The sequence below is a fragment of the Phyllostomus hastatus genome, unplaced genomic scaffold (assembly GCF_019186645.2).
Source record: "Phyllostomus hastatus isolate PE091 unplaced genomic scaffold, TTU_PhHast_1.1 phas_contig_86, whole genome shotgun sequence".
Classification (NCBI taxonomy): Eukaryota; Metazoa; Chordata; class Mammalia; order Chiroptera; family Phyllostomidae; genus Phyllostomus; species Phyllostomus hastatus.
In genome coordinates this window covers 48,278,224-48,304,269 of record NW_025333977.1, presented here as the reverse complement: position 1 = coordinate 48,304,269, position 26,046 = coordinate 48,278,224, and the positions used below count along the sequence as shown (strand labels likewise).

Here is a 26,046-nt window from a genome sequence, read left to right as displayed (position 1 = left end):
ATGTCATATCCCTAAATATCAACATACTGGTTATTGTGGCTTCAACATATACATTTTGGAGGGATACAAACATTTAGTCTACTGCACAACCCAATTTAAAAAGGGGCAAAAGATCTCACCAAAGAAAATGTAAATACAGATGGCAAACACAAATAAGCATATGAAAAGATGCTCAACATTATATATAATTAAGGTATGATATATCACTACACACCTATTTATTAAAATGTCTAAAATACAAAACACTGACAACACCAAATGTTGGAGAGAACTCTCATTTATTACTGTTAGGAATGCAAAGTGGTACAGCCAACTTGGAAGAAAGTTTAGCAGCTAGTTTCTTACAAAGTTATATAGTCTTACCACATAATCCATCTATCGTCTTCCTTCGTATTTACCCTAATGTGTGGGAAACTTGTGTCCACAAAAAAATGTACATACAAAAGATTATTGAAGCTTTATTATTAATTGCCAAAACTTGGAAACAAACAAGATGTCCTTCATTAGGTGAAATGAATAAACATTATTTGCTACAGCCATACAACGGAATTATTAGTCAGCAAAAGAAAAAAAGCGAGCCTTCAAATCACAAAAAAAGCCATGAAAAAACCTTAAATGCATATTGCTATTCCATGACATTCTACAACAGACAAAACTATAGGGACAGCAAAAATATTGGTAATTGCTAGTGGTTTGGGGAAGGTAAGGGAAAAGCAATTTTTAGAGCAGTGAAACTATTCTCTATGATATTTTAATGTTGGATAAATAACATACATTTGTCAAAATGCATAGAACTGGACAACACAAAGAGTGAACTCTAATGCAAACTATGTTCTTTAGTTAGAAATATATCAATATTTATTCAACACTTGCAACTAATGCACCACACTAATGAATCATAGTGTTAGGGGAAATTGTTAGAAGGGAGGGGCATATGGGAGCTCTCTATACTTTCTACTCTATTTTTCTGTAAACCTAAAACTGCTTTAAAACTAAAGTCTATTAATTAAAAAACAAACATTTTTTTAAGAAAGGAGCAATGTGTTATTCAAAATGTCTATGTTACGAAAGACAGCGAAATGCTGACTAACAAGTCCAGATTAAAGAAACCTAAAGAAACATGGTAATTACATGCAAAAGTGATACTAGATTGACTACTACACTGGAAGAAAAAATACTTTAAAGGAATCTTATTGAAACAATTGCCAAAACTGGGAAAAGGGCAATGAATTAGACTAAAATAGTCCATCAGCAATGTTCTAAATTTGATGACTTCAATGCAGCACAACAAAAGAATTCTTATCTCCTTATTCTTAAGAAATACACATGAAAATATTTAGAGATAAAAGATAGTGCTGTATGTAACTTACTCTCAAATTACTCAGTAAAGGTTTTATATACATACATGCATAAAGAGGAAGAGAGAGAACAAAAATGATAAAACAATGGGTTGACTAGTGGCCTCTAAAAATTCATTTCTACCCAGAACCTGTGAACGTTACCTTATCTGGACATAGGTTTCTTCCAGATAGTCAAGTTAAAATGGAGTTATACTGGATTAGGGATATTTGGAAACACACACACACACACACACACACACACACACACACACACAAGAAAGCCTTGTGAAGATGGAGGTAGAGATTGCTGTTATGCTGCCACAAGCCAAGGAAAATCAAGGCCTGCCAGCAACCACCAGAAACTGGAAAGAGGCAAGAGGCAAGGAAGAATCCTTCTAGAGCCTCAGAAAGGAAACAATACTGCCAAAGCCTTAATTTTGGAATTCTAGCTTCCAAAACTGTGAGAAAATAAATTTCTGTTGTTTTAAGCCACCTAGTTTATGGTACTTTGTTATGGAAGTCCTATGGAAACTAATATAGCAAGTAATAGGTGAATCTGGGTGAAAGGTATATGGGTATTTTTTTTGTACTACTCATGCAAAGTTTTTTGTCCTCTTAATGGTCTTCCTCAGAACAAAAGTGTTTAACTTTGAACCAAAGTATTTTTATAAGTTTGAAATTATTTCCCAAAAGGTTAAAGAAGAATTCAATATGGCCAAGGACTTTTATAGACATTTCTCCAAAGAAGAGAGACAAATGGGCAATAAGCACCTGCAAAGATGCTCAAAATCACTACTCATGAGGGAAATGCAAATCAAAACCACAATGAGATACCACACCCCATCCATTAGGGTTATTTATAACCCATCCATAGGGAGGGAGGGAGGGAGGCAGGGAAGGAGGGAGGCAGGGAGGAAGGAAAGAGGGAAGGGAGGAGGAAAGGAAAGGAAAGGAAAGGAAAGGAAAGGAAAGGAAAGGAAAGGAAAGGAAAGGAAAGGAAAGGAAAGGAAAGGAAAGGAAAGGAAAGGAAAGGAAAGGAAGAGAAAGGAAAGAAAGAGAAAGGAAGAGAAAGGAAAGGAAGAGAAAGGAAAGGAAGAGAAAGGAAGAGAAAGGAAGAGAAAGAGAAAAAGAAAGGAAAGAAAGAGAAAAAGAAAGAAAGACAGAAAGAAAGAGAGAAAGGAAGGAGGGAAGAAAGAGAGAAAGGAAGGAGGGAAGAAAGGGAGAAAGGAAGGAGGGAAGAAAGAGAGAAAAGGAAGGAGGGAAGGAAGATAGGAAGGCAAAGAAAAGACAATGACAAATGTTGTTGAGGATAAAGAGAAACTGGGACTCTAGGTCACTACTGACAGAAATGTTAAGTAACACAGCTAACTATGGAAAGTGGTATGCCATTCCTCAAAATTAAAACAGAGAATTACACTATGATCCAGCAGTTCCACTTCTGTGTAAATACCCAAAGAAGTGAAAACAGAGATTCAAACAGACATGTGTGCACTCATGTTCACAGCAGCATTATTCACAATAGCCAAAAGGTGAAAGCAACCCAAGTCTCCATTAACAGATGGGTGGATAAACAGTATGTGGCATGTACATAGAATATTATGAATATTATTCAGCCTTAAAGCAGAATGAAATCTGACATACACTAGAACATAGATGAATCCTGTGGACATTATGTTAAGTGAAAAAAGCTAGTCACATATTCCACTTATACCAGGTACCTAGAATAGTCCAATTCAGAGACAGAAAGTAGAATGGCAGCTGCCATGGACTGGTGGGAGAGGGGAAATGGGCAGTTATTGTTTATTAGGTAGAGTGTTTCAGTTCTGGAGATTGACAGTGGTGACAATTGCATAATAATGTGAATGTCCTTAATGTCATTGAACGTAACACTTAAAAAAGGTTAAAATGGTCAATTTTATGTTATGTATATTTTACTACAAAATATACAAGATTATTATGTATGTTTAGAGGTGGGGTGGCCTTGACAAATTAATTTTAAAATTTACATGGAAATTTGAAGTGTCAGTAATAGCTAAAAACTATTGAAAAACAAGGTGAGAAGACCAACTCTTAACAGATATCAAGACTTACCTAAACCTACCCTGGCTGGTGTGGCTCAGTAAATTGAGCACAGGCCTGCGAACCAGAAGATCGCAGGTTCAATTCCCGGTCAAGGCACTTGCCTGGGTTATGGGCCAGGTCCCCAGTTGGGGGTGTGTGAGAGGCAACCAATTGGTGTTTCTCTTGCACAAGTTTCTCTCCCTCTCTTTCTCCCTCCCTCTCTCTCCTTAAAAATAAATAAAATCTTAAAAAAAAAAGACTTATCGAAACCTATAGTAACTGAAATAGTGTGATAAGGAAGTAAAGAACACTTCTACAGACTCGCCACCATTAATATCCATCTACCAGGATTTTGCACCCACCTCTCTATCTGAGGCCAACCCACCTATTTGTGCAACAGATCCTAACCCTTCTTTCCTTTTCAAAGACTTTATTGAAGCAACTCTCCCATCTATCACCATGTATTTATTCTTAAATAAACTAAGGGTAATTATTTAGAAAATAAAAATATTCACTTACCTTTTTTGAATTTATGTATAGGGAGTTTCTTTAGTTGATCTTTACGAAGTCTATTTCTTCTAGCTCTATGTCTGTCCTGGACAAATTTTGTGATCTAAAAATAAAAGAAAAAAAAGGAATCATATATTAACATGCATGTACAAATGGCCATCAAATATCTTGTAAGTTTCTGGATAGCTGCTGAAAATGAATTTAATTTCTTTTAATCCTAATGGCAATATTAATTAAAACATTAAACTACATTAGTCATTAATTACCCTATTAAATTACCCTTTGAATTTTTACTCATTGATCTAAATTATCTTTAATTTAGTCTGACAGAAACATTATAAATAACATATGTTTGTTTGAAAAAAACACAAATACTAAATTATAGGTTACAAAGAAGATGAAAAAAGGGAGAGTGAAATTCCTGTAATTTATAACCTAAAAAATTTGGCGAAGATGTGGAGAAAGGGGAATCCTCCTGCACTGTAGTATGGAGTTACCTCAAAAAATTTAAAATGGAATTGCCTAATGTCTCAGCAATTCCACTGCTGAGAATTTATCCAAAGAAGCCCAAAACACTAATTTGAAGGAACATAAGCACCCTATGTTTATTGTGTATTATTTATAACAGCCAAGATTTGGAAGCAGCCCAAATGACCATCAATAGATGAATGGATGAAAAGAAACTGCGGGACATTTACACAATGAAATACTACTCAGTTGTAAAAAAGAAGAAAATGTTACCCTTTACGATAGCACTGATGGACCTGGGGAACATTATGTTAAGTGAAAGAAGCTAGTCAGAGAAAGACAAATACCATATGATTTCACTCATATGTGGAATCTAATGAACAAACTGAATTAACAAGCAAAATAGAGACAGGCTCATAGAGAGAACAGGCAGATAGCTCTGGAGAGGGAGTTGGGGTGAAGGGATCAAGCAAAAATGAAAAAGAACTCATGGACACAGACAACAGTGTGGTGATTGTATGGGGAAGAGGTATAAGGGGGATAAATGATAATGAAAAAATACAATAACAATATATTTTTAAAAATTTGCTTAGGAATCACAGTACAAAAAATGAAAATAAAAAAAACTAAAGAATTTTCAAACATATCTATCTATCTATCTATCTATCTATATAGATATATAATATATATCTCTACTACAAATATTCAGAAATGCTAGATAACATAAAAAAGATTTTTAACTATAAATTACTATGTTTGCAAGAATAAAAAGGAAGTCCATGGGGCTAGAACCAAATGCCAAAGCAACATCTATCAAAGAAAATTGGACAAATTTAATTACATCAATGTTAAGTACTTCTGTCCTTAAATGACACAGTTAAAAGATAAAAGAGAAGTCATACACTGGGAAAAAATATCTGCAAACTGCATATCTGACAAGGGATTTGTATCCAGAATACAAAAATAACTCAAAACTCACTAAGAAAAGAAGCAACCCGATAGAAAAAAAATGGGCAAAATATTTGAATATAAGGATGACAACTAACCACTTAAAAAGATGCTCAACAAATTAGTCAAGAGGAAACAAAAATTAAAATCACAACTACCACCATACACCTATTAGAATGACTAAAATTAGAAAGACTGACTATACCAAGAATTGCCAAGAAAGCAGAGAAAGTGGCACTCTGGTACACTAACGGCAGGACTGTAAAATGGTGCCACCATGTTGAAAACCAGTCTGGTGGTCTCTTACAAATTTAAACACATATTTACCATATGACTCAATCGTCCCACTCCTACTTATATTTACCCAATAGAAATAAAGGCATGTACCATACAACAACTTGTGTACAAAAGTGCATGTCCAAAGTCCATGTCAGCTTTATTTGTAAGAGCCAAAAATAATAAACAACCAAATGTCCATCAATAGGTAAACAGGTAAACAAAACAGTGGTATGTCTGTACAATGGAATATAACTCAGCTATAAAAAGAAATTAATAATCAATGTATTTAATAATATTTATGAATTTCATAATAATTACTCTGAGAGAAAAAAGGCACATACATAAGAGTACGTAATTTATGATTCCATGTATACAAAGTTGTAGAAAATCTACACTGACCAAAAAAGCAGATCTGTGGTTGCCTAGGGTTGGGGATGAGTGGGATATTAAGGAAAAATTGGAAGGGGTTAGAGGGAGGGATTACCAAGGAGCATGAGAAACTTTTTGAGCTGATCAGTATTTCATTATCTTGATTCTGGTGGTGGCTTCACAAATATACATATGTTAAAAACTTGCCAAATTATATAATTTAAATATGTGAGGTTAATTATATCTTAATCATACATCAATAAAATCAGAGCTAATATATATACAGGGTGGGGCAAAAGTAGGACTACAAGTTGTTCATATGGAAAATACAGTAATTAATAATTAATACAAGAATGAACTGTTGTGTTTCACATACTCACAACTATAAACCTACTTTTGTCCCACTCTATATTTAAAAAAACTGTTTTAAACATAGTGAAAAAAAGACTAGACAAAACAAACGCACAAGCTCAAACAAAAGTACACATATGGAACTCTGCACAACCTAATTCTTTTTACATACATGGGGAATGTTTATAAGAGATAACCAAAAGCAAGTCTTTGGAAATAACCAAATAATCCATAACATATGATGTTTCATGACCACAACGCAATTGAATTAGAAGTCAATGGGGAAAAAAGATATGGGAAAAATATGTGTTTTGAACAGTTACAATAATTTATAAGTCACAGAAGAAATCACAATGGATATTTGAGTTTCTGAGGGGCTCTGATAATCAGCATGCCTCTTCACCTATTGTATTCTAAACAGCTTGAGAAATAAGATGATGAACTGGCAGATGGAGACAAGTGGAGTACCTAATTCAGTGGAGAAAGAGACAGAACTTTTTACTGAACCACAGAATTAGAAGTCCTTGCCCACCCAAATGTACACAAAGACAACTCTGGAATGGAAAAGGCTTTCCCTTTATCCTCCCCTAGAATTGTATTCCCAGTTCTGGAGGAGATGAAAACAGGTTGGTCCCAAGAGAAAGGCAGAGGTGAATCAAGTATACCCTAATTTATTCCTCCCAAATGTACCACACAGATAAGATACTTCATCTTCCCTACGACCAAATGAGTGAAAGGGTAGAGAAGGGCTAGGAGTTATAGTACTTGAGTTCCCCCTTCGCATAGATGGAGACATCAGAGTCATAAAGAAATGTATGTAAAACAAGGAAAAAATTTTTAACAAACCATTAAAATAAAAATATTCCTTATCAAAATTTATGAGTTATAGCTAATGTGACTGTTAAAAAGACTGTTAAAACATAAATAAAAGCATAAAGCATTTATTTATGCTTTAAATAAAGCATAAAAGCTTTAAAAGCATAAAGCTTTTAAAATTTAAAAGCATAAAGCTAGGAAAAGAAAATTAATATATCCATACAAAATAGAAGAAAATAAATAATGATGATAAGAGCAGATATTCATTCATAAGATAAATAAAAAGGAAAGACTTTAGAATATAAGTTCCATGGGAATGTATGTTGCTTGATATCACAGAGTTTTACCTATCTGTTCAATGATGAGTCTTCAGACCCTAGAGTAGTGCCTAATTCATTCTAGGTGCAAAATAAATGTTTGCTGAATGAAAAGAAAAACCCCTCAATGTCTACTTCTTTGAAAGGCAAAACAAATAAACTGGCAACACTATGCAAGACACAGATGGATATGAAGAGAACTCAGTCCACATACAGTAGAAATTCTTTTGAAGTTGCTATATGAGTACATAAATATTATGCATCACTTTTTGCCACTGATTTGATAACAGACAAAATAATTTCCTAGAAATATAATAAAGAAGTATAAAGTATAAGGCAGTATTAGTATAAAGAAGTAGACAACCATCTGAATGTCTTGTAACCATGAAAATGTGCAGTAGACCTAGATGATTTTATAGGCCAAAAGGCAAGTCACAGATGATTCCAATTTCAGAAAAAATATTTTAGAAATGGAAAATAAGACAAAGCTTTAAATTTTTGAACTAGTTTTATTGTGTCTAGTTACATTTATGTTATTTAAAACATTGGGAAATATACATAAAATTTACTCTTATCCATTCTTAAGTGTACAGTTCTGTGGCATTAAGTACACTCAAACTATGCTACCATCACCACTATCCATCCATAAAATTATTTTCATCTTGCAAAACTGAAATTCTGTACCCATTAAACAATAATTCCCCATTCTCCCCTTCCTACATCCCCCAGCAACTACCATTCCACTTTCAGTCTCTGAATCTGACTATTCTAGGTACCACATATAAATAGAATCATACAACATTTGTCTTCTTGTGGTTGGTTTATTCACCTTGCATAATGTCCTCTAGGCTCATCCATGCTGTAGCATGTGTCCGAATTTCCTTCCTTTTTAAGGTTGAATAATATTCCATTCTAAGTATATATCACATTTTGTTTATTCATCTGTCAATGAACAACTGAGTTGCTTTCACCTTTGGCTATTGCAAATAGTGCTGCTATGAACATAGTTTCAACTCCCACTTTCAATTCTTTTGGGTATATGCCCAGAAGTGGAATTGCCAGAGAGTATGGTAATTTATGTTTAAATTTTTGAAGAACTGCCATAGTGACTGTTCCACTTAACATTCCTACCAACAGTACTCAAGGGATTTTTCAGTTCTGATATCTAGATTATTCTAGCTCCATAAAACTAAAACTTTCCCTTACCTAGAAATTCAGATGGCCAGTACTTTACTTAGGATTAGTTACATCTATGCCCAAGTGTAAAACTGACTGACCCATACTAAAAATCTGAATAACCCAAAATGCAAATACAAAATTTATACATCATAATCAAGTAGTTTATCCCCAATACAAGGATTTTAAAATCCCAAATACAAGGATTTTGAAAATTTATATAACAAATTAGTGCAATCCAATTTAATAAAGGTAGAAAATCAATGATCATTACAAGAGATAGAGGACATAATTCAGTATCCATTCATGACTTTTAAAAGGAAATAAAAATTTGGTTTCTTTTATTTCTAATCCTTATACTGTTTTTTCATGTTTTACCAGAAAATATAACATAATACTAATAGAAGTCCCAACAATAAGCATCCTTTTTTTGTTCTCAACTTCCAAGGGAAGGCTTCTAATAATTCACCATTTAATGATACTCATTTAAAGTTTTTAGTCAATAATCTTTATTAGCTTAAAGGTTATTTATTTCTATTCCGCATTTGCCAAGAGTATTTTTTATTTGTTTGTTGTTCTAACTTTCTACACTTCCTTGTTTCTACACTAAAAACCCAAAAGAATCAACAAATCCAAATAATCAGAATAGGAGAATCCAGCAAAATTATAGATATGAAATTATTATATAAAAATCAAATCAATAATGGCCATTGTTGAATCACCATTTCTAAATAAAAACTATTCAATAAAAGGAACCAGGGGTTTTTGGAGAAATGTCTGATTCTAGGGCTGAGCCAAGAAAAATGTAAGGTGAGCCTGAACCTTCTTATAGTACCAGACTGTGAAGAAATACTAAAAAAAAAAAAAGCCCTGGCTAGGGTAGCTCAGTGGATTGAGCACGGGCTGCGAACCAAAGTGTCGCAGGTTCGATTCCCAATTAGGGTACATGCGTGGGTTGCAGGCCATGGCCCCCAGCAACAGCACATTGATGTTTCCACATTGATGTTGCTCTCTCTCTCTCTCTCTCTATCTCCCTCCCTTCCCTCTCTAAAAATAAATAAAATCTTAAAAAAAAAAATTATGGGCCAAATCAAAGGGATACAGAAGCAAGCCTAACGCAGCTCCCAATGGCCAACACTCAAATAATTTAAACAAGAAAAATAATGTAGTATTTTACTCAAGTGTAAAATAAACATACATGAATACATATTAATGTAAATAAATGAGTGAATAAATAAATAAATACCAAAAAGAGACAAATCTTCCTTTCAAAATAATTCTAAATAATGTATGTGGATACTCCCTGTTACCCCCCAGGAAGTGAAGACTAATTCCTGCCCCTCTCCATCTTCAGGGTGGGCTACACTTACTGCCTCATTTCAAAAGTAAGAATAGAATAGAGAAAGGAAAAATAATAACTTTCTAATGGAGAAACTTGGCAAACACTACCTTAATCAAGGGAGAAAGGTTAACATCAGTGATGTTACGCAGAGGTCACATACCCCCGATACGGTATGATGAAAAGGGCATTTCACCTCTGATATTCTTTTTAAAAACCCATAATCCAGTCTAATCATAAGAAAAACACCAGATTGAGGGACATTGTATAGGATAACTGGCCAACGCTTTTTAAGACTGCCTAGGTCATGAAAAATAAGGACAGACTGAGAAACTGTCATAGACCAGAGGAGACTGGGAAGATGTGATAACTAAATACAGTGGGGTACTCTAGATTGGATAGATTGATGGAAAAATTAGTGAAATCCATACAGTCTGGGTTTGAACTACTGGTAATATACCAATCTCAGTTTCTTAGTTTTGTCAAGTGTACTATGATAATGTAAAATGTTACCAATGGGTAACCTAGATGACAAATGTACAGAAACTCTCTTTTGTAATTTTTCTATAAATCTTAATGCTATTTCAAAATTACTGAATAGAAAAACTTATTCCAAAATTATTGAATAAAAATCTGTCCTGGCTGGTGTGGCTCAGTGGATTGAGTATCAGTCTGAGAACCAAAGGGTCGCCAGTTTGATTCCCAGTCAGGGCACATGCCTGGGTTGTGGACCAGGTCCCTGATATGGGGCACACCAGAGGCAACCACACATTGATGTTTCTCTCCCTCTCTTTCTTTTTCCCTTCCCTTCTCTCTAAAAATAAATAAATAAAATCTTTTTTAAAAATCAATAATGTTCTTATAACCAAGTAATAACCAATTAGAAAATGCAATTTCAAAAAAGTCTAACAAAATACATAAATAAATGAAAAGGAATACCAAAGCATCATAGAAAGACTATACATTTCAAAGATGCCATTTAATTTTTAAATTAATTTATAAACTCAATATAATAAACTCATTAGAGGTTGAAGAACAGTGGGACTGTTTTATATCTTTACAAATTTCTTTAAATATTTATCTTTATAGAATACAGAGGGATTCTCATAATCTGCTTTTGTCTTCAATTTGTTTTCATACCACATACCATATAGCCTCTAGAAACCTTCACTCTAAACCCTGAATGACAGTGGTATAGGAAAATAATACCTTAGCATTATTATGAAATAATTTTGACCCTGCAGACCCACTAAGAGTCCTGGAACCAAATTTTGGTCAGCACTGTTCTGGAGAAAAAATGTGCCATTCCTCTTAACATTAAGCCCTCAGGCTATTTTTTTATCTACATTTTGATACGAAAATTTTCATATACAGAGAAGAGGTGAAAGAATTTTTATAATAAATAACCATATAGACACTACTTAGATTCTATAATTAACATTTTACTCTGCTTCTTTTTATCACATATCTATCCATCCCTCTATGGATCCATCAATCAATTTCTTTTTCTCATTTCTTCCAAAGTTTCAAGTATCAGTATACTTTCCTTAAAATACTTCAGCATGTATATCACTACTTAGAATTTAGTAATTTTTAAAGATTCTCTTTTCTTTTTAAGTAAAATTTACATACCATGAAATGCACAAAACTTTAAGTATACAATTTGGAGATTCAGGCAACAGAACTGCCCAAATCTCTCAAGATAAAGAACATGATTCACACTCCAGACAGTTCCTTCAGACCCATTCCAGTAAATCCTCACCCCGCCCTAGCCCCCCAGAAGCAATCACTGTTCTAGTTTTTTCTACCCAGATTATCTTTGCCTTTTCCAGAAACTGTTACATAAATGGACTCATATAAAAAGACTTAATGTAATTCTTCTCTTAATACAATGTTTTTTAGAGCCATTTATACTATTTTTTAAAAGTATTTAAAATCAGTTTACCTACCATAAAAATGACTATCAAGATGAGACAAATGCCCACTATGATAAGGAAGGGAATCAGGTAGTATTCCAGAGGAAGACTAAATTCTGGAACTAAGATAATGTGGCCCCTGGAAGAAAACAAGAATAAATGAGAAATATTGAGTTGCCAAATTATGATGCTAATCCAAATCAAATATATTTTTAAAAAGCATTTAGACATTACAATTCAATCCACTAGACACATCACATTTTCTAATATATAATTTCCAATAACTTAAGGGATGATTTTTCCATTTTTAAGTCTATTTTACATATTTGCCAAAATTACTTGTCCATATAATTCAAAAAAGCTTTTAGACTGGGTAGTGGAATCAGCTAATCAATACTTACTGTGTCTATCCTGGAAATACATTATTTACTGAATTTAGTAACCTGGACAAAAGTATGCATATTTTATAGGCAAAATCAACATTAAAATAATGGCAATACCTTAAGTAGTATGTCAATAACAACCCCACCTCAACCCAATTATTGTTCATCAGTTTCCCCTCTGAAAAAACTCTGAAGCCACCAATGATGAAAGTATGCTCCTTCCTCCCTATATGCTTTCATAAACTTGTTTTACCAGAGACAATGGACACAGCCCCTGTACTCTACATTATCTGTGAGACATAGAATGGGAAACTGGTAAAGGAATTCACAGGAGTTGTAGCTTCCTCTCTATTCTCCATCTTCACTGCTTCCCTGGGGGGAAAAAAACTACAAAAATATGTATTTTGTCAGGGGAGAGGTGGAGAATGCTACATGCCTTATTCCCCTTTGTTACTAATGTGTTATTAGATACTGTAATATTACTGTTATAAAAACTGAAAAGGACTCATGAAATTAAACTGTGATCAGAGTAGCCACACTATTTGTGTTATGTGAGCAAATATTACATGGCAGCAAAACCCTGCATTAGAAAATATCCTCAGTCTAGGAAAGGGTCTGTATACTGGTCAGTAACATGACCGATTTCTCCATTGTACTTCTGTGCTACTCAACTAATATAGTGTCAGCAATGCTACTCTGTTATCCATGGCTCAGTGATTAATTTAGGCAGTGAAGCCAGGTACTTCATACAAAACTTCTCAATTTTATAAAAGAAAATAAAAATAGGTTGACTCCTCCCCTGATACAGAGATGTTTAGGACACCATAGTACTTAGGAAAAATACCATGAAAGCAAATTATTTCCATTTCAAAGTGACTTTTTTAAAATCCTTGCCCAAAGATACATTTACTGATTTTAGAGAGAGAGGAAGAAGGAGAGAGAGAAGGGGGAGGAGGAGTGCGGAGAGAAACATGGATTTGTTGTTCTACTCATTTGTGTATTCATTGGTTGATTCCTATATGTGCCCTGACCAGGGACTGAATCCACAACCTTGGTGTATGGGGACGACACTCTAACCAACTGAGCTAGCCTCATTGGTTGAACAAATAAAAGGACATACCATGTTCTTGGATAAGTAGATTTAACATCCTATAAATGTCAATTCTCCCTAAATAAGTTTTTAAGTATGATGTAATTTCAATGAAAATACCATCAGGTTTTTCTAGGGCTACACAATTGCTTATTAAAGTCCTTTGGAAGGAGAAATCCAAACCCTCATAGATGGCTGGTGCTCGTGCTCTGGAAAGCAGTCTAGCTTTACTTCTATTTCCTCTGTCTGTGCAGGTTCCCACAGCTGAGCCTACAGATTCATCCCCGTCCAGGTCATACTAGATCAATTTGTATTTGAAAAAGGAGATATTTAAACAACTTAGTATCTTACACACAACCTCCATGTGAAGCCCTACATATAATACTCTCCATGAGCTCTGCAGTTAAGATGTGATCATTGAAGCAGAGTCCTAAGCAACCCAGGAAATAGTGTCTTATTCTACTTTTCATGAGTTTCCAGACTAATTTCAAACCAGGTGTCTCAGCCTAAACTTTGTTACAATTACTCTAATTTCCCAATCCCTATGCTGATACATGAGATATTTGTCCTGCCGTCTGTTTTCATACCAACCCCCATCATCTTGGATCAAAGAGCTATCTCTACACTACTGAGCCCCAATGGATATACAACTACACATCAAAGCCTTTCTTCTTGTAAAGCAACAACTACACACCAAAGTCTTCTTATAAACCAACTTTCCAGGCAATGACCTGTGATCAGCCCAGCAGTGGGACACGTTCACTCTTTCGGATGACTACTGCCCTGAACTTGCCCCTTTCAGACAAAGCTCACAACTGCCTCACCAAACATCCCACATTCCACACTACACAGGCCCATATCTCAGTTCTGGGTCACCATCTGTGGCACAACCTGTTCTGTTGCCAGCACAGTGCTCTTTGTTGAAGAATACTCAGGTTGTACAATAGCAATTAAATTTCACCAGCATTTACTGACTATGCTGTCATCGTGCCTGATCCTAGGGACAAATAATGAAAAAATGGAGTCCCTACACATGGGAGAGAATATGGAAATCTCCGAGTTGAAAGAAACAGGATTCTATGTCCATGAGGATTAAATGACCCCGTAAAGGCCATACCCCAGGAATATCTCCAGTTCACCTTGCTACTCACTACTATCAAAAACAATTCTTTCCTTTGCCCACAATTGTTAAAAGAAACACACATTAAAGCTACCAACAGAACTCTTTCTTACCTGATTAGGGTAAATCTAAAAATCTGACAACATAATTTGTTGATGACTCTTTGGGAAAAGAGACACTGTCATATACTGCTGGCATAACCCTATGGATGAGAGTTTGCCAATATCTAGCAACCTCTGACCTAGCATTTGTACTTCTAGAAATCTTTTCCAAAGATAAACTAGCAAAAACATGAAAAGGCTTCTACATAAGATTATTTACTAGAGCACTACTTAACAGCAAAAGGCTGTAAATAACTCCAGTGTTCATCAACAGGAGACTAGCAACTAATGGAGTTCTATGCATCTTTTATAAAGAAATGAAAAATCTGTCTTTTCATATGGTGTGATCTCCAGGCCATACTGTTAATTGAAGAAAAACAAGATAGGAAACAGTGTTAATGTATTGAGAATGGAAGATAGAGAAGAGATAGGTATCTTTACATTTAAAAAAATAATTAAAGAATAAACTAAAAACTTTAAAAAATTATTACTTTATTGAGAATGGAAGATAGAGAAGAGATAGGTATCTTTACATTTAAAAAATAATTAAAGAATAAACTAAAAACTTTAAAAAATTATTACTTTAAGGTAAGGGTACAACAGGAGGGACAAGGTGAATAACACATGTAAGCTGGACGTCACTGGATAAACCCTGTCTTGCTGGTTATGATTTTAAATTTATATAGAATTATTAAAATCATAGTGCAGATAGAAACACAATCCCTAAAAGTAAAATATATCAACTACAGTTGTGTTTCCAGTTGACAGCATCAGCACACACAACAATTATTTCATGTCTTTAAAATATAATTTGACTTTATATCCTTGTGATATACCTTAAGCAAAGAAAGAACTGTTTTGTTTTTTTTAATCCTCACTGTGGCACATGTTCATTAATCTTAGAGAGACAGACCAGAGAGAGAGAGAGAAAGAAACATTGATTGGTGGCTTTCTATATGCACCCCAAGCAGGGAATGTACCAGCAAACCCAGGTATGTGCCCTGACTGGGAATTGAACCCACAAACTTTTGGTGGACAGGGCAGTGCTCCAACCAACCCAGCACCTGGCCAGGGCAAGAACTGTTTTTTACAGATGTTCGTAGTAGTGTTAGTATTGTTCTGCTGAGTCTATTTTGTGTGTATTATGTAATTTAAAAAGAAAAAAATAATTATATTGGTGTCTTCGAGCACAGAAAAGTAAAATACAGATGTGAGATCAACAAAGTAAAAATCCTATAGCCCCAAATTTAAATTGTAAGTAACAGTACACACTTACGATTTATTGTATCTTTAAAAGCCTATATATTTCTTAGCTCTGTGCACTGAAAAGCCCTAGAAATAGTGACAAATCCACAAGCAATGATTACCCCTGATCTCTAAATACCAAAATCAATAAAAGGAACCAGAACTTGAAGATATGACTGATTCTAGGTTAGGGGAAGGAAAAGAATAGGCCTGGAACATCTTGTCCTGTATCAAAAAGAAGGAACAAACAAAAGCTCCTAAATTCCTGTCAAAAAAAAAAACAAAAAACAGGATTAAACCTGAAGTCCAAAATAGGACAATGTGAACATCAATAAAGATAAAAATTACAATGGACTGGAGCATATGAAATAGGTTTTAACTCATGAGTTTGCAATAATACTTTAAATCTATATATTAAATCGTCTTTGGAAGATGCTAGCAAACCAAGTCATTTTAAAAAGCAGTAAAGGGAAAGAATCAAGTGTTTATCCTGTCTTTCCTAAAGACATTATACATGAAAGTAATCAAATAATAAGTGCAAGTCACCTTTAGAAAAGGATTTTAACTAATAAATGAAGGAGGAATTATAAAATTAAATTACTTGCATTACAAAGATAGATCTAAATATTGTTTCTGGTGGAAACATATAATACCATATATAAAGTATTCTTGCCTTCCCTATTTTTCTAGCCCCTCAGTAACTCTAATTGGAACAAACCTCAACATCTACTGAGCAGTTTATAGGAAAAATAAGTAACAAAGGAATATTCTAGATAATATCCAAGGATTCAATCAGGAAAGTCCAGACTGTAGTAAAATACACAGGACAAATTAAAAAAAAAATTAAGGCATAAGACCAATGCAGTATATAGACATTATTTAGAGTATTAAAAATATTTTTTAAAAAAGGATTTCAAAGAGTTGGAAAAATCTGAAGACTCAGTGTTTTGAAATTGAATTAATATTTACTTTTTTAAAAAAGGTATACCGTATTTTGCCGTGTATTATGTGCACTTTTTTGCCCAAATCTTTTAAGGAAAAATAATACATGGGCAGTACTATATATGGGTAGTACTAATTCTGTATCTATATAAATGTTTTTAATTCTTTTATTTATGCTTATGCATTAAAAGTATAATTCTAGAAAGCAATAATGATATTCATATGCAAAATATCCTGGAATATGAAAATTGGTTTTGTTTCTAAATATAAATAAATATATAAATAAATATAAATAAATAATGTAGTAAAACAGAATATTCTCAAATATAACTTTAATTGCAACTAATATTATCTCATTTTACCCTAATACAAAAAATTTTTACTCTACATCATTATTTTTTATATCCATTACTTACCCTCTTTCATATGTGAATTCATCCTTCAGGGAATTAGCTGATGATTCTCCAATAAAGACAGATGGTATGTCAATTTTCTTTAACAGACCAACTATATAAAACAATAATAAAATTAGTTTTAGCTAACATTTTGCATATATACATTATCATGCTAGTTCAACAGTTCTATGAGATTGGGATATAATTATTTTTAATATTTCCATTGGATTTATCCTTAATAGACATAATTAACTATTAGAAAAAGAAGAAGAGAAATTTTAAGTTTCCTTTCCACACTTAATTCCTAAATGAGAAAGTGGAAAAGCTTTTTTTTTTTTAATATACCCATTCCCAGGAGAGGTACAAGCCTAAGAATGTTAAAAAAGACCACTTCACAACAGTCTGAAAAATGACACCACACATGGACGGCTTTCCAGAGTGAAATGGCTGATAAGAATTGAAATAGGACAGGAGAGCTAAGTAAATTTCTACTTCCTCCTAACCCTGGAGTTCCTGGTAAAGTTTTGTGTTTTGACTGGTGTCTTAAGAAATTTGACTCATAACCATATTACAAAACCAAAGTCAAATGCCAAAAAAGAAAACTTTGTAAAAATTAGCCATTTCTCAGGAAAAGAAATAAAAACAATCCTCAATATTACTACAGAAAAAGCAACTATATTTTCAGCTGTGAATTAATTGAATAGATTTGAGTAACTGAATAGACTTTAGAGAAAGCTCATTTGTTTCCTTGTTATATTTTCACAATAACTTTGTTCTACATTTCTTTAAAAATGCATATTCATTATTAATTTTTAAAAGGGTAGAGGATACAAGTAAAAAATTACAAACAGAACATAGCCATAATCCTTTCCACCCAAAGACAGAGGTTTTATTTGAATAAACCTTTGTCATTATCTAACCACCATCATAATCAAGACATAAAATGGTCTATCATCCCTCAAAATAAGTCCCTCCTGCCCCAACCTTAGCAACCATTAATGTGCTTTTCTTTAATCCTTATAAAGACAAGTTTTAATGTTTTAAAATCTTGGTATCCCTTGGTAGAATACATTTTTTTCACTTCCAGATTGGTTTGTTTTATGCAAATATAATCACTCATTCCTACTCATACTCTCATTCTCTCCCTCTCTTTCACACACACACAAACACACATCATCTAAACCCCAGGAGGGCAGGAAGCAAAATGGTTAGCAGAGAAATATTTAATCACTATTTTTATATCAATAGGATAAATAAAAATTTTATTTTTTATATCAATGATGTCATATACTAATGGAAAAAAATATAAGCTTTTGTTCCACTCAATGATACACATCAGAGATTCTGCCACCTCAATAAAGACCCACCTCATCATCTTCATCGCTGCAGAGACACTGCTATAATCACATACACTTTAGGGGGATATTTTCTGTCTTGCTAGGAGATCTTTATCACATAGTTTACAATTTAATTGATTTAATAATTAAAACTGGGAATTACACTCCCTTTGATAAAATGAGTGTTCTACCCTTTCATGAAGATACTCTGATAAACTGAAGGAGAAACTTTTGGGTTATAATTACCAGAAGTAAGATAATTTCTTTGATTTATGATACTTAAAGAGATGTAATAAGCTCCTCATTTTAGTCAAAAGATAAAGAAGAAGGGGGGCAATGATGTATGCAAATATGAATAGCTACTTCACAAAATATTTGAAAAAATATTAAATTTTAATTCTGATGCACAAAACAATTCTGTGAAGTATGTACTGCCAAACAGTGTTAACGTGATAACACAGACAAATCATAACTTAAATGGCCAGCCCCAACCTCTCCAGATTCATATATCCAGTTGCCTGTTTAATATTTCCACTTGACTGCCTAACACATGTTTCAAATGTAATGTTTCTCCAATGGGACTCTCAAGGTCTCTGCTCTAATTCCTAGTCTTTCTCATCTCTGTAATTAACCATTCACCTAGTTTCTCAGGGCAAACATCTTGGAGTCATCCTTGATTCCTCCCTCTATTTCTTATAACAAATTCTATCAACTCAAAAAAGGTCCTTAATTCTACCACTTCTCACCACAATCATTGCTAACACTTCAAATCACCATCACCTCCTGCCTAGCTGCTGCAGCAACGTTCTAACTCATCTCTGTTGGCACTCTTGGCCATCTTTTACCTTCAGTCTATTCTTAAAAAGAATCACAGCCAAAGTGAGCATTTAAAAATACCTCCATATGTCAGATCACCTCACACTTCTGTACACTGTATTTTACCACATATAATGTGCACTTTTGCCCAAATTTTTGAGAGAAAAATAAGGATGCACATTATACATGGACAGTGCTAAAAAGTGTGCGTGTGCATTATACACAGCAAAATATGGTAAAACCCATGCAGAATAAGCTGCAAAATCCTACAGACCTGGATATGATCAGGCCCCTGATGCCCTTTCTAACCTCACCCCCTACCACTCTCTCTGTACAAACACCAAGTATGCTTTATCTTTGAGCCTTTGTATCTGTTTGCTGTTCCCTTTCCTTGGAAAACTCCTCCTCCAGAAATCTTCATGTCTCAGCCTCTCACTTTAGGACTATGCTTAAATGTCAAAGCCTCACACAAAGAAGTCTTCTCTGGCCACCCAATCTAAAATAGGCACCGTTCTCTCATCCCTGTACCTTTGTATCCCTTTAGCCAAATATATTTTTCTTCATAGCACCTGTCACTACTTGACATATATCATACCTCTTTGTATTCACTTCCTCTCTCCCACCCTAGAACATAATAATAATAGTAACAGCAGCAATAATAATAGTAGCTAAATAACCATTAACTGGTTACTAAGAACCAGGCAGTCTTCTAAATGCTTAAATGGCTTAATTCATTCAATCCTCACAATAACCCAAATGAGTTAAATATTATTATTATTCCCATTTTACAGATCAAAAAAGTGAAGCACATAGATATTTCATAACATAGCCAAGGTCACACAGCTAGTAAGTGGCAGAGCTGGAATTCAAACCCTGGCAGGCAGTCCCCAGAAACTGTAACCGACCAAACCAGGGCTCATCCAGGTGGTGCTTTGATGCATGACCCAACACTTACTGTTGAAGGAAACAGATTTTTATTTACAAGATTCCAACCTTGGGGGTGCTGAGAGTACTCCTGCCCAAAACCTTGCTGTCCCATGAGACCCAGCACTTCCCTTGCTCCCCACCAGGATCTAAGCCAAAACCATGTCCAGAAGTTCCCCATATCCTTATCTGTTCTTAAGCTGGCTGCACAAGCAGGTTTCCAACCCCTCTGGAAGGTGCTCTTGTGGGTTTCAGGGTCACCATCCTCTTGCAGCAGCTCTCTCCTTCAGGATGTGGTGTACATTGTCCTCAGCCTCCATGTAATGATTCAGGGAAACATGTGCCATGTTATTCTGGATCATGGCGGAGTCCAGGGAGGCACATGTCCCAAGAGAGTGACTTCTCTATACATCTTTCATAGAAGCAGAAGTCTGCAGCTCTATAGCCCCAGTTCAGCTCCAAGCACCTCCCACTAATCCATATGTGTTTAGGCAGGTCCTCACACAGCTCCATCCACTCTCTCCTTAAACCCTTTCCTCCAGCCTGCATGGCTGCTATATCACTATAGACTACATGGCACCTTCCTCCTTCTACCCCAGGCCGCATGGCAGAAAAAAACCCTTCTCTACATCCTTTCAAACTGTGTGACTGCTTCCCCCTTCTCTCAGCCCACCCTTATTTTAAATGCCCAGGCTTCACATCCGATCCCTCCTATGACATGCTACTTTTGCCAGTACCCCTGTATCTTTTACCTTCTTTTGGCTGCCATCTTTAATCAGGGCAAGAGTTCTCAGTGACACAGGGGCAACCAGATCCTGCCTCTCACACAGGCACTGTATAAGCTCCCCAGCCTAAAGCTCCCCAGGCTATGTCATGAGTCATGATACCCACTTAAAGTCATGTACACCTTTCCCCAGGGTGGCAGCAGAGCTATTAACTTGCCATTGTAATGCAAAATATCTTAACTACTATATCTTCCACTTCCCCCTCACCTAGTCCAGATTTGTGGGGAATATTTCAGAGAACCACTGCTCTGCACCCCATTACAAAACCACACCTTTAACTACTGCCACTTCAACGAAATGTATGAAAGTAAGGCCTTAAATTGTATCAATCCCTGCTATACTCATGGTACCTAAAACTGCTCGATGCAGTATAGACTGTCAAAAAATACTTGCTGAAGAAAGAAAGCAATGAAATAAGGAGAGGAAACAACCCGAGACATACTGGTAACTTTCCCTAGTTATATAGTTAGGCATTTGCACAGCCCAAGACTCAGCTTGAGGTTCTGACTCCTAACCCAGGTTCTTCCCACTTTTATAGCATAGGTTTTCTCATATACCTGCTCTTCTATGATCTTCACAGTCTTGTCAAGTCAAATAAGAATTAAAATTATTCACATTTTTACAGATGAAAATAAAGGACTTAAGAAGGTTAAGTACTTTCCCAAAGGCTGAGGTAAGTAAAATCCCTTCATCAGTTCCTCTAAATCCCAAGTAGTGGTTGTTAAACTTTTGTGAAATCCTAGAACCCCTAGAGTGTACTTCATGCATCCTATAATTATGATAATTTAACCAGATAGAAGAATAAAATAATGATTTAATATATTATAAGTTTGCCTCAGGTTATATTAGGAGTAGGACGGAAAAGATTTCTACTCAAACAACAAAAAAAATAATTTCTTATGTTATAAAAAGTTTTTTTGGTCTAGGAATCCAAAATATTGCCTATTGAAGATATAGTTATTTAAAGTCCTAAATACATTCCAATGTACTAAATCAGTCCATAGCTTTATGTCTGCTCTTTGTGCTGGGCTCTTTCTTCCATGTATGACTCAATGGAACTTAGTAGCAAGAGTTATTACTATTATGTACTAAAAGGAAAACAAAAATAAAATACCTAATCATACCCAATTTCCTGTGTGTGTGTGTGTGTATCTCCCCCACAGCATTGAAAAATTCAGTTCAACTCAAGTTTGATGATATATAGCCAGAAATAGTATCAGGTTCCACAGGTTAAGGGTTTAGTCCCATCCCACAAGACTAGAAACCCTCCTTCAGAAGCCAATTGCAAGCCACATTGTCTTGTGTGCTTCTGACTGACGAGTTATAGACTCAGGTCCCATCCCCCTACCCACTTATGTCCAGTTAATCTAGTAGAGTAGCTCACAAAACTCAGAAAAATATTTTACTTACTAGATTACCAGTTTATTATAAAAGAATATAACTCAGAAACAGACATCAGAGATATACAGGGCAAGTAAATGGGAAGGGACACAGAGTTTCCATGCCCTACCCAGGCAGCAATTCTCCCAGCACCCCCTGCTCATTCACCAAGCTCATTCACCAATCTGAAAGCTTTCCAAACCTATCCTTTTGTTATTTTAAGGAGACTTCATTAGATCAAATAATTGATCAAATCATTGGCCATTCTGGATCCATTCAACCTCCAGCACTTCTTTCCTCCCTGAAGATCACAGGGGTGGGACGAAAAGTTTCAACTCTCAAATCACAGGGCTGGTTCTCCCAGCAACCAGACCTCACCCTTAGATGGGTTCTCCAAGTCAGCTCATCAACATAACAAAAGACATCTTTTTTTTTTTTAACTCTCTCACTAAATTACGTGGAAACACACAACTTAAAAGTTACTTTCTGATTAAAGCCAGTTCATTAAAATTGGCTCATTCTCCTTAGATGCTAATATTTAGTAATGAGTAAAGGAACAATATTCCCATTTTAAATGAAAAGCTATAGGAATTCCAATGTATATTAAGTGGCTAATAACCAACTGGTATTTAAGAAAGTACAAATGTGTAGCTTTGAAACTCCACAAGAATACAGTAGTCTCATATCCTAAAATTTAATCTTGTCAATCTCTAAATAAGTCACAAAAATTCTTTGATGTTATCTTTAACTCAGCATGTCTGTCTCTCTTTAAAATACCAACATATTTCCTAAAATGACGCACATAGATTAAAAAAAAATCGGAAAAGAACAAGTCAATTCCATTTCTATTTTGAATAAAATTGTCCCAGGGGTTAAAAATTGGGAATCACTTTTTTAAAAGAGATTATGCTTTTTAAACAGAACCCGAAAAAAGAAAAATCTTGTTAAGTTTTAGTTCCAAAAAATCTGTCAAACAGGAGAGAAGAAAAGTGATACCTGTACTTACTGTCGTTGGATCCCATGCCAATGAGCTCATCAGAATCAACATTGTGAACTATGGCTGCTTTGTATCCTGCTCTCTGTGCATTCAGAACCTGTGGGACAGAAAACAGTCATGGTATGAGGAAGAAAGTGCTTTCGTCACCCTATAGCTAGGACTTCTTACATATCTTGTATACATAAGAATAAATCTCTTCTGTTCTTAAAACATAAATGGATGTTTTACAATTGATTTTCAAGGACTTCTTCAGATATCTTCTTGATTTCATTCACGGCATTAAATGAAATGAGAAGCAAACAAAGAATAGGGATAGAAGCTAAAGTACTAAAAAGATCCAAATCAATAAACCTGTCTAGCCCTGAAGAGATGGAGACTTTCAGTGACCAATCTTCAGCCATCAGTCCTTGGGAATTCAATCTGCTTCTACTACTTATTAGTGGGATAAACTTGAGCAGATTATTTTTCTGCCTTATTTCTCAGTTACCACAGTTTTAAAATGAGAATAACAATATTTTTCTCATGTAAACAGTATAAAAATGATTAATACTATGCCTAACACATATAAATGAGTCAAATAAAAGCTATTTTTTATTAGCTTCATCATTAACCATGCTCTTAAAGATTCATTTCTAAAGTTTTGAAAATATTAAAAATACCTCCAGCCTAAAGTTGCTTACTTTGGTTCTATCTATTTAATCATTCCTGAAACTAGCCTCCAAAACACTCACTTTCACATCATAAGAATATGACTATATATGTGACAAAATTTTCTTACCTGTAGTATCTAAAAGGTATCCAAACAGGCTACCATACCTCACTTTAACAATAACAATATTTTAAATAAAAATAAACCCAGACCTAAGCTATTTAGTCATATAACCTTTGGACCACTGGTGGAAAAGGAAGGATTAGATCATTATTTGCATACTGACTGAATAAAATAAAAATTGGGCAGGCTATATCTATATAATAATGTACATATTATATATATATTATATACACATATATAGTTTTGAATACTTTGAAAACTATATACATATATACAGTTTTGAATACTTAATATGGTAAGACACTCTTGAAATGCATCACCTATTATCATTGCATAGTGTTAAGTCTCTCAAGCTATTTCTTCTTTTACTGTTTTTATTTTTTAAAATATTTTATCTATTTATTTTTAGAGAGAGGGGAAAGAAGAGAGAAAGAGAAGGAGAGAAACATCAATGTGTGGTTGCCTCTCCTCTGCCCCATACTGGGGACCTGGCCTGCAACCCAGGCATGTGCTCTGACTGGGAACTGAACCAGCGACCCTTTGGCTTGCAGGTCCACACTCAATCCACTGAGCCACACCAGCCAGGAATCTCAAAGTGTTTCTTTATGATTCCTATAATTCTAAAGAAAAAGAAATTTTTTTTAATTTCCAGAAGGTCTAATATTCTGTTTTAGTTATCAGCACTATAATGTAATTCAACAAAAATAAAATCTCTACTGTAATTCAACAAAAATAAAATCTGAATCAAGTTCCAAAGACTAAGGGAAAGCTCAAAGAACTGAGTTCTCAAGAGTCAAAAGAATAGCCACATATTCAGACAGACTCTGGATTTGAGTGCTAGGTAAAAGGATGAAGCTCATGGATTCAACCCTAAACTGACAAGTTGGCTTTGCACAGAGTAAATTTCTCTTCTATATTACCCTTGACTTCTCTAAAACGACCTCACAATGTAAGCTGGGTATGTAAAATACACAATAATGTAGATTAATCAGAATAATTTCATCCTATCACTGAAAAAAGTTGAATTGTCATAGATAAGAGTGCCTCAAAGAACTAATGTTTTGTTCATCTTTACAGCCTCTATAGCATTTATGAAATAGTCAGATATGGAGTAGGGATGCATTAAATATTATTTGAATGAGTAAATGAATAAAACATGTGTTCAAATTAGTAGCTCATATTATATTATAAACATGAGAGAAAATTAGAGAGAGATTTTTAAAACCTGATTAAAATAACATAAATAGTGGACCAACACAGTACCTACTGTTCTAATGTTAGGAATAATGGCAAGGAAATCAACCAGTCCACAAAACTGTTACAAGGAATGTATTGCAGTCATGCAAGAAAAGGTCAGTAATCAAGACGTTAAGTCTATGATTTTTTGGTCATTGTGTACATACTGTATTTTTAGGTGAATTTTCTTATGCAAATAAAATTGAGGAAATGTCAGCCCCATAGCTTCTTCCCCATAGATATTACCATTTTTCAAGGGATGGGGAAAAAAACTCTTAAAAAGACTATGATTTCTAAACCTTAATTCTTTTTGTTTTATGGTTATCTTTTAATTAAAATGATCCTTACAATACTAAAATCTTTTTTAATGTGTTCATTATTTTTTAAAATTTTAAAAATATATTTATTGATTATGCTATTACAGTTTGCCATTTCCCCCCCTTTTTTCCCCTCTGCCCTGCACACCCCCCCAACCACATTCCCCGCCGCTTAGTTCATGTCCATGGGTTGTACATATAAGTTCTTTGGCTTCTCCATTTCCTATACTATTCTTAATCTCCCCTGGCTATTTTTCTACCTATCATTTATGCTACTTATTCTCTGTACCTTTTCCCCCTCTCTCCCTTTCCCACT

General features: G+C 34.5%; 1 protein-coding gene across 8 annotated transcripts in view; it reads right to left on the bottom strand.

The window, feature by feature from the left end:
• RNF13 (ring finger protein 13) overlaps nucleotides 1–26,046 on the bottom strand; it is a 123,557-nt gene that overhangs the window by 22,936 nt on the left and 74,575 nt on the right. For 7 of the 8 annotated variants that reach the window (XM_045851831.1, XM_045851836.1, XM_045851833.1 and 4 more), the window contains 4 exons: nucleotides 23,415–23,502; nucleotides 17,188–17,278; nucleotides 11,924–12,029; nucleotides 3,921–4,014 (listed from right to left, as the gene is read on the bottom strand). In XM_045851831.1, the coding sequence (XP_045707787.1) occupies nucleotides 3,921–4,014; nucleotides 11,924–12,029; nucleotides 17,188–17,278; nucleotides 23,415–23,502 (379 nt within the window). Of the gene's footprint in view, nucleotides 1–3,920; nucleotides 4,015–11,923; nucleotides 12,030–17,187; nucleotides 17,279–23,404; nucleotides 23,503–26,046 lie in introns of all 8 variants that reach the window. The other variant, XM_045851839.1, reaches the window with a different exon arrangement.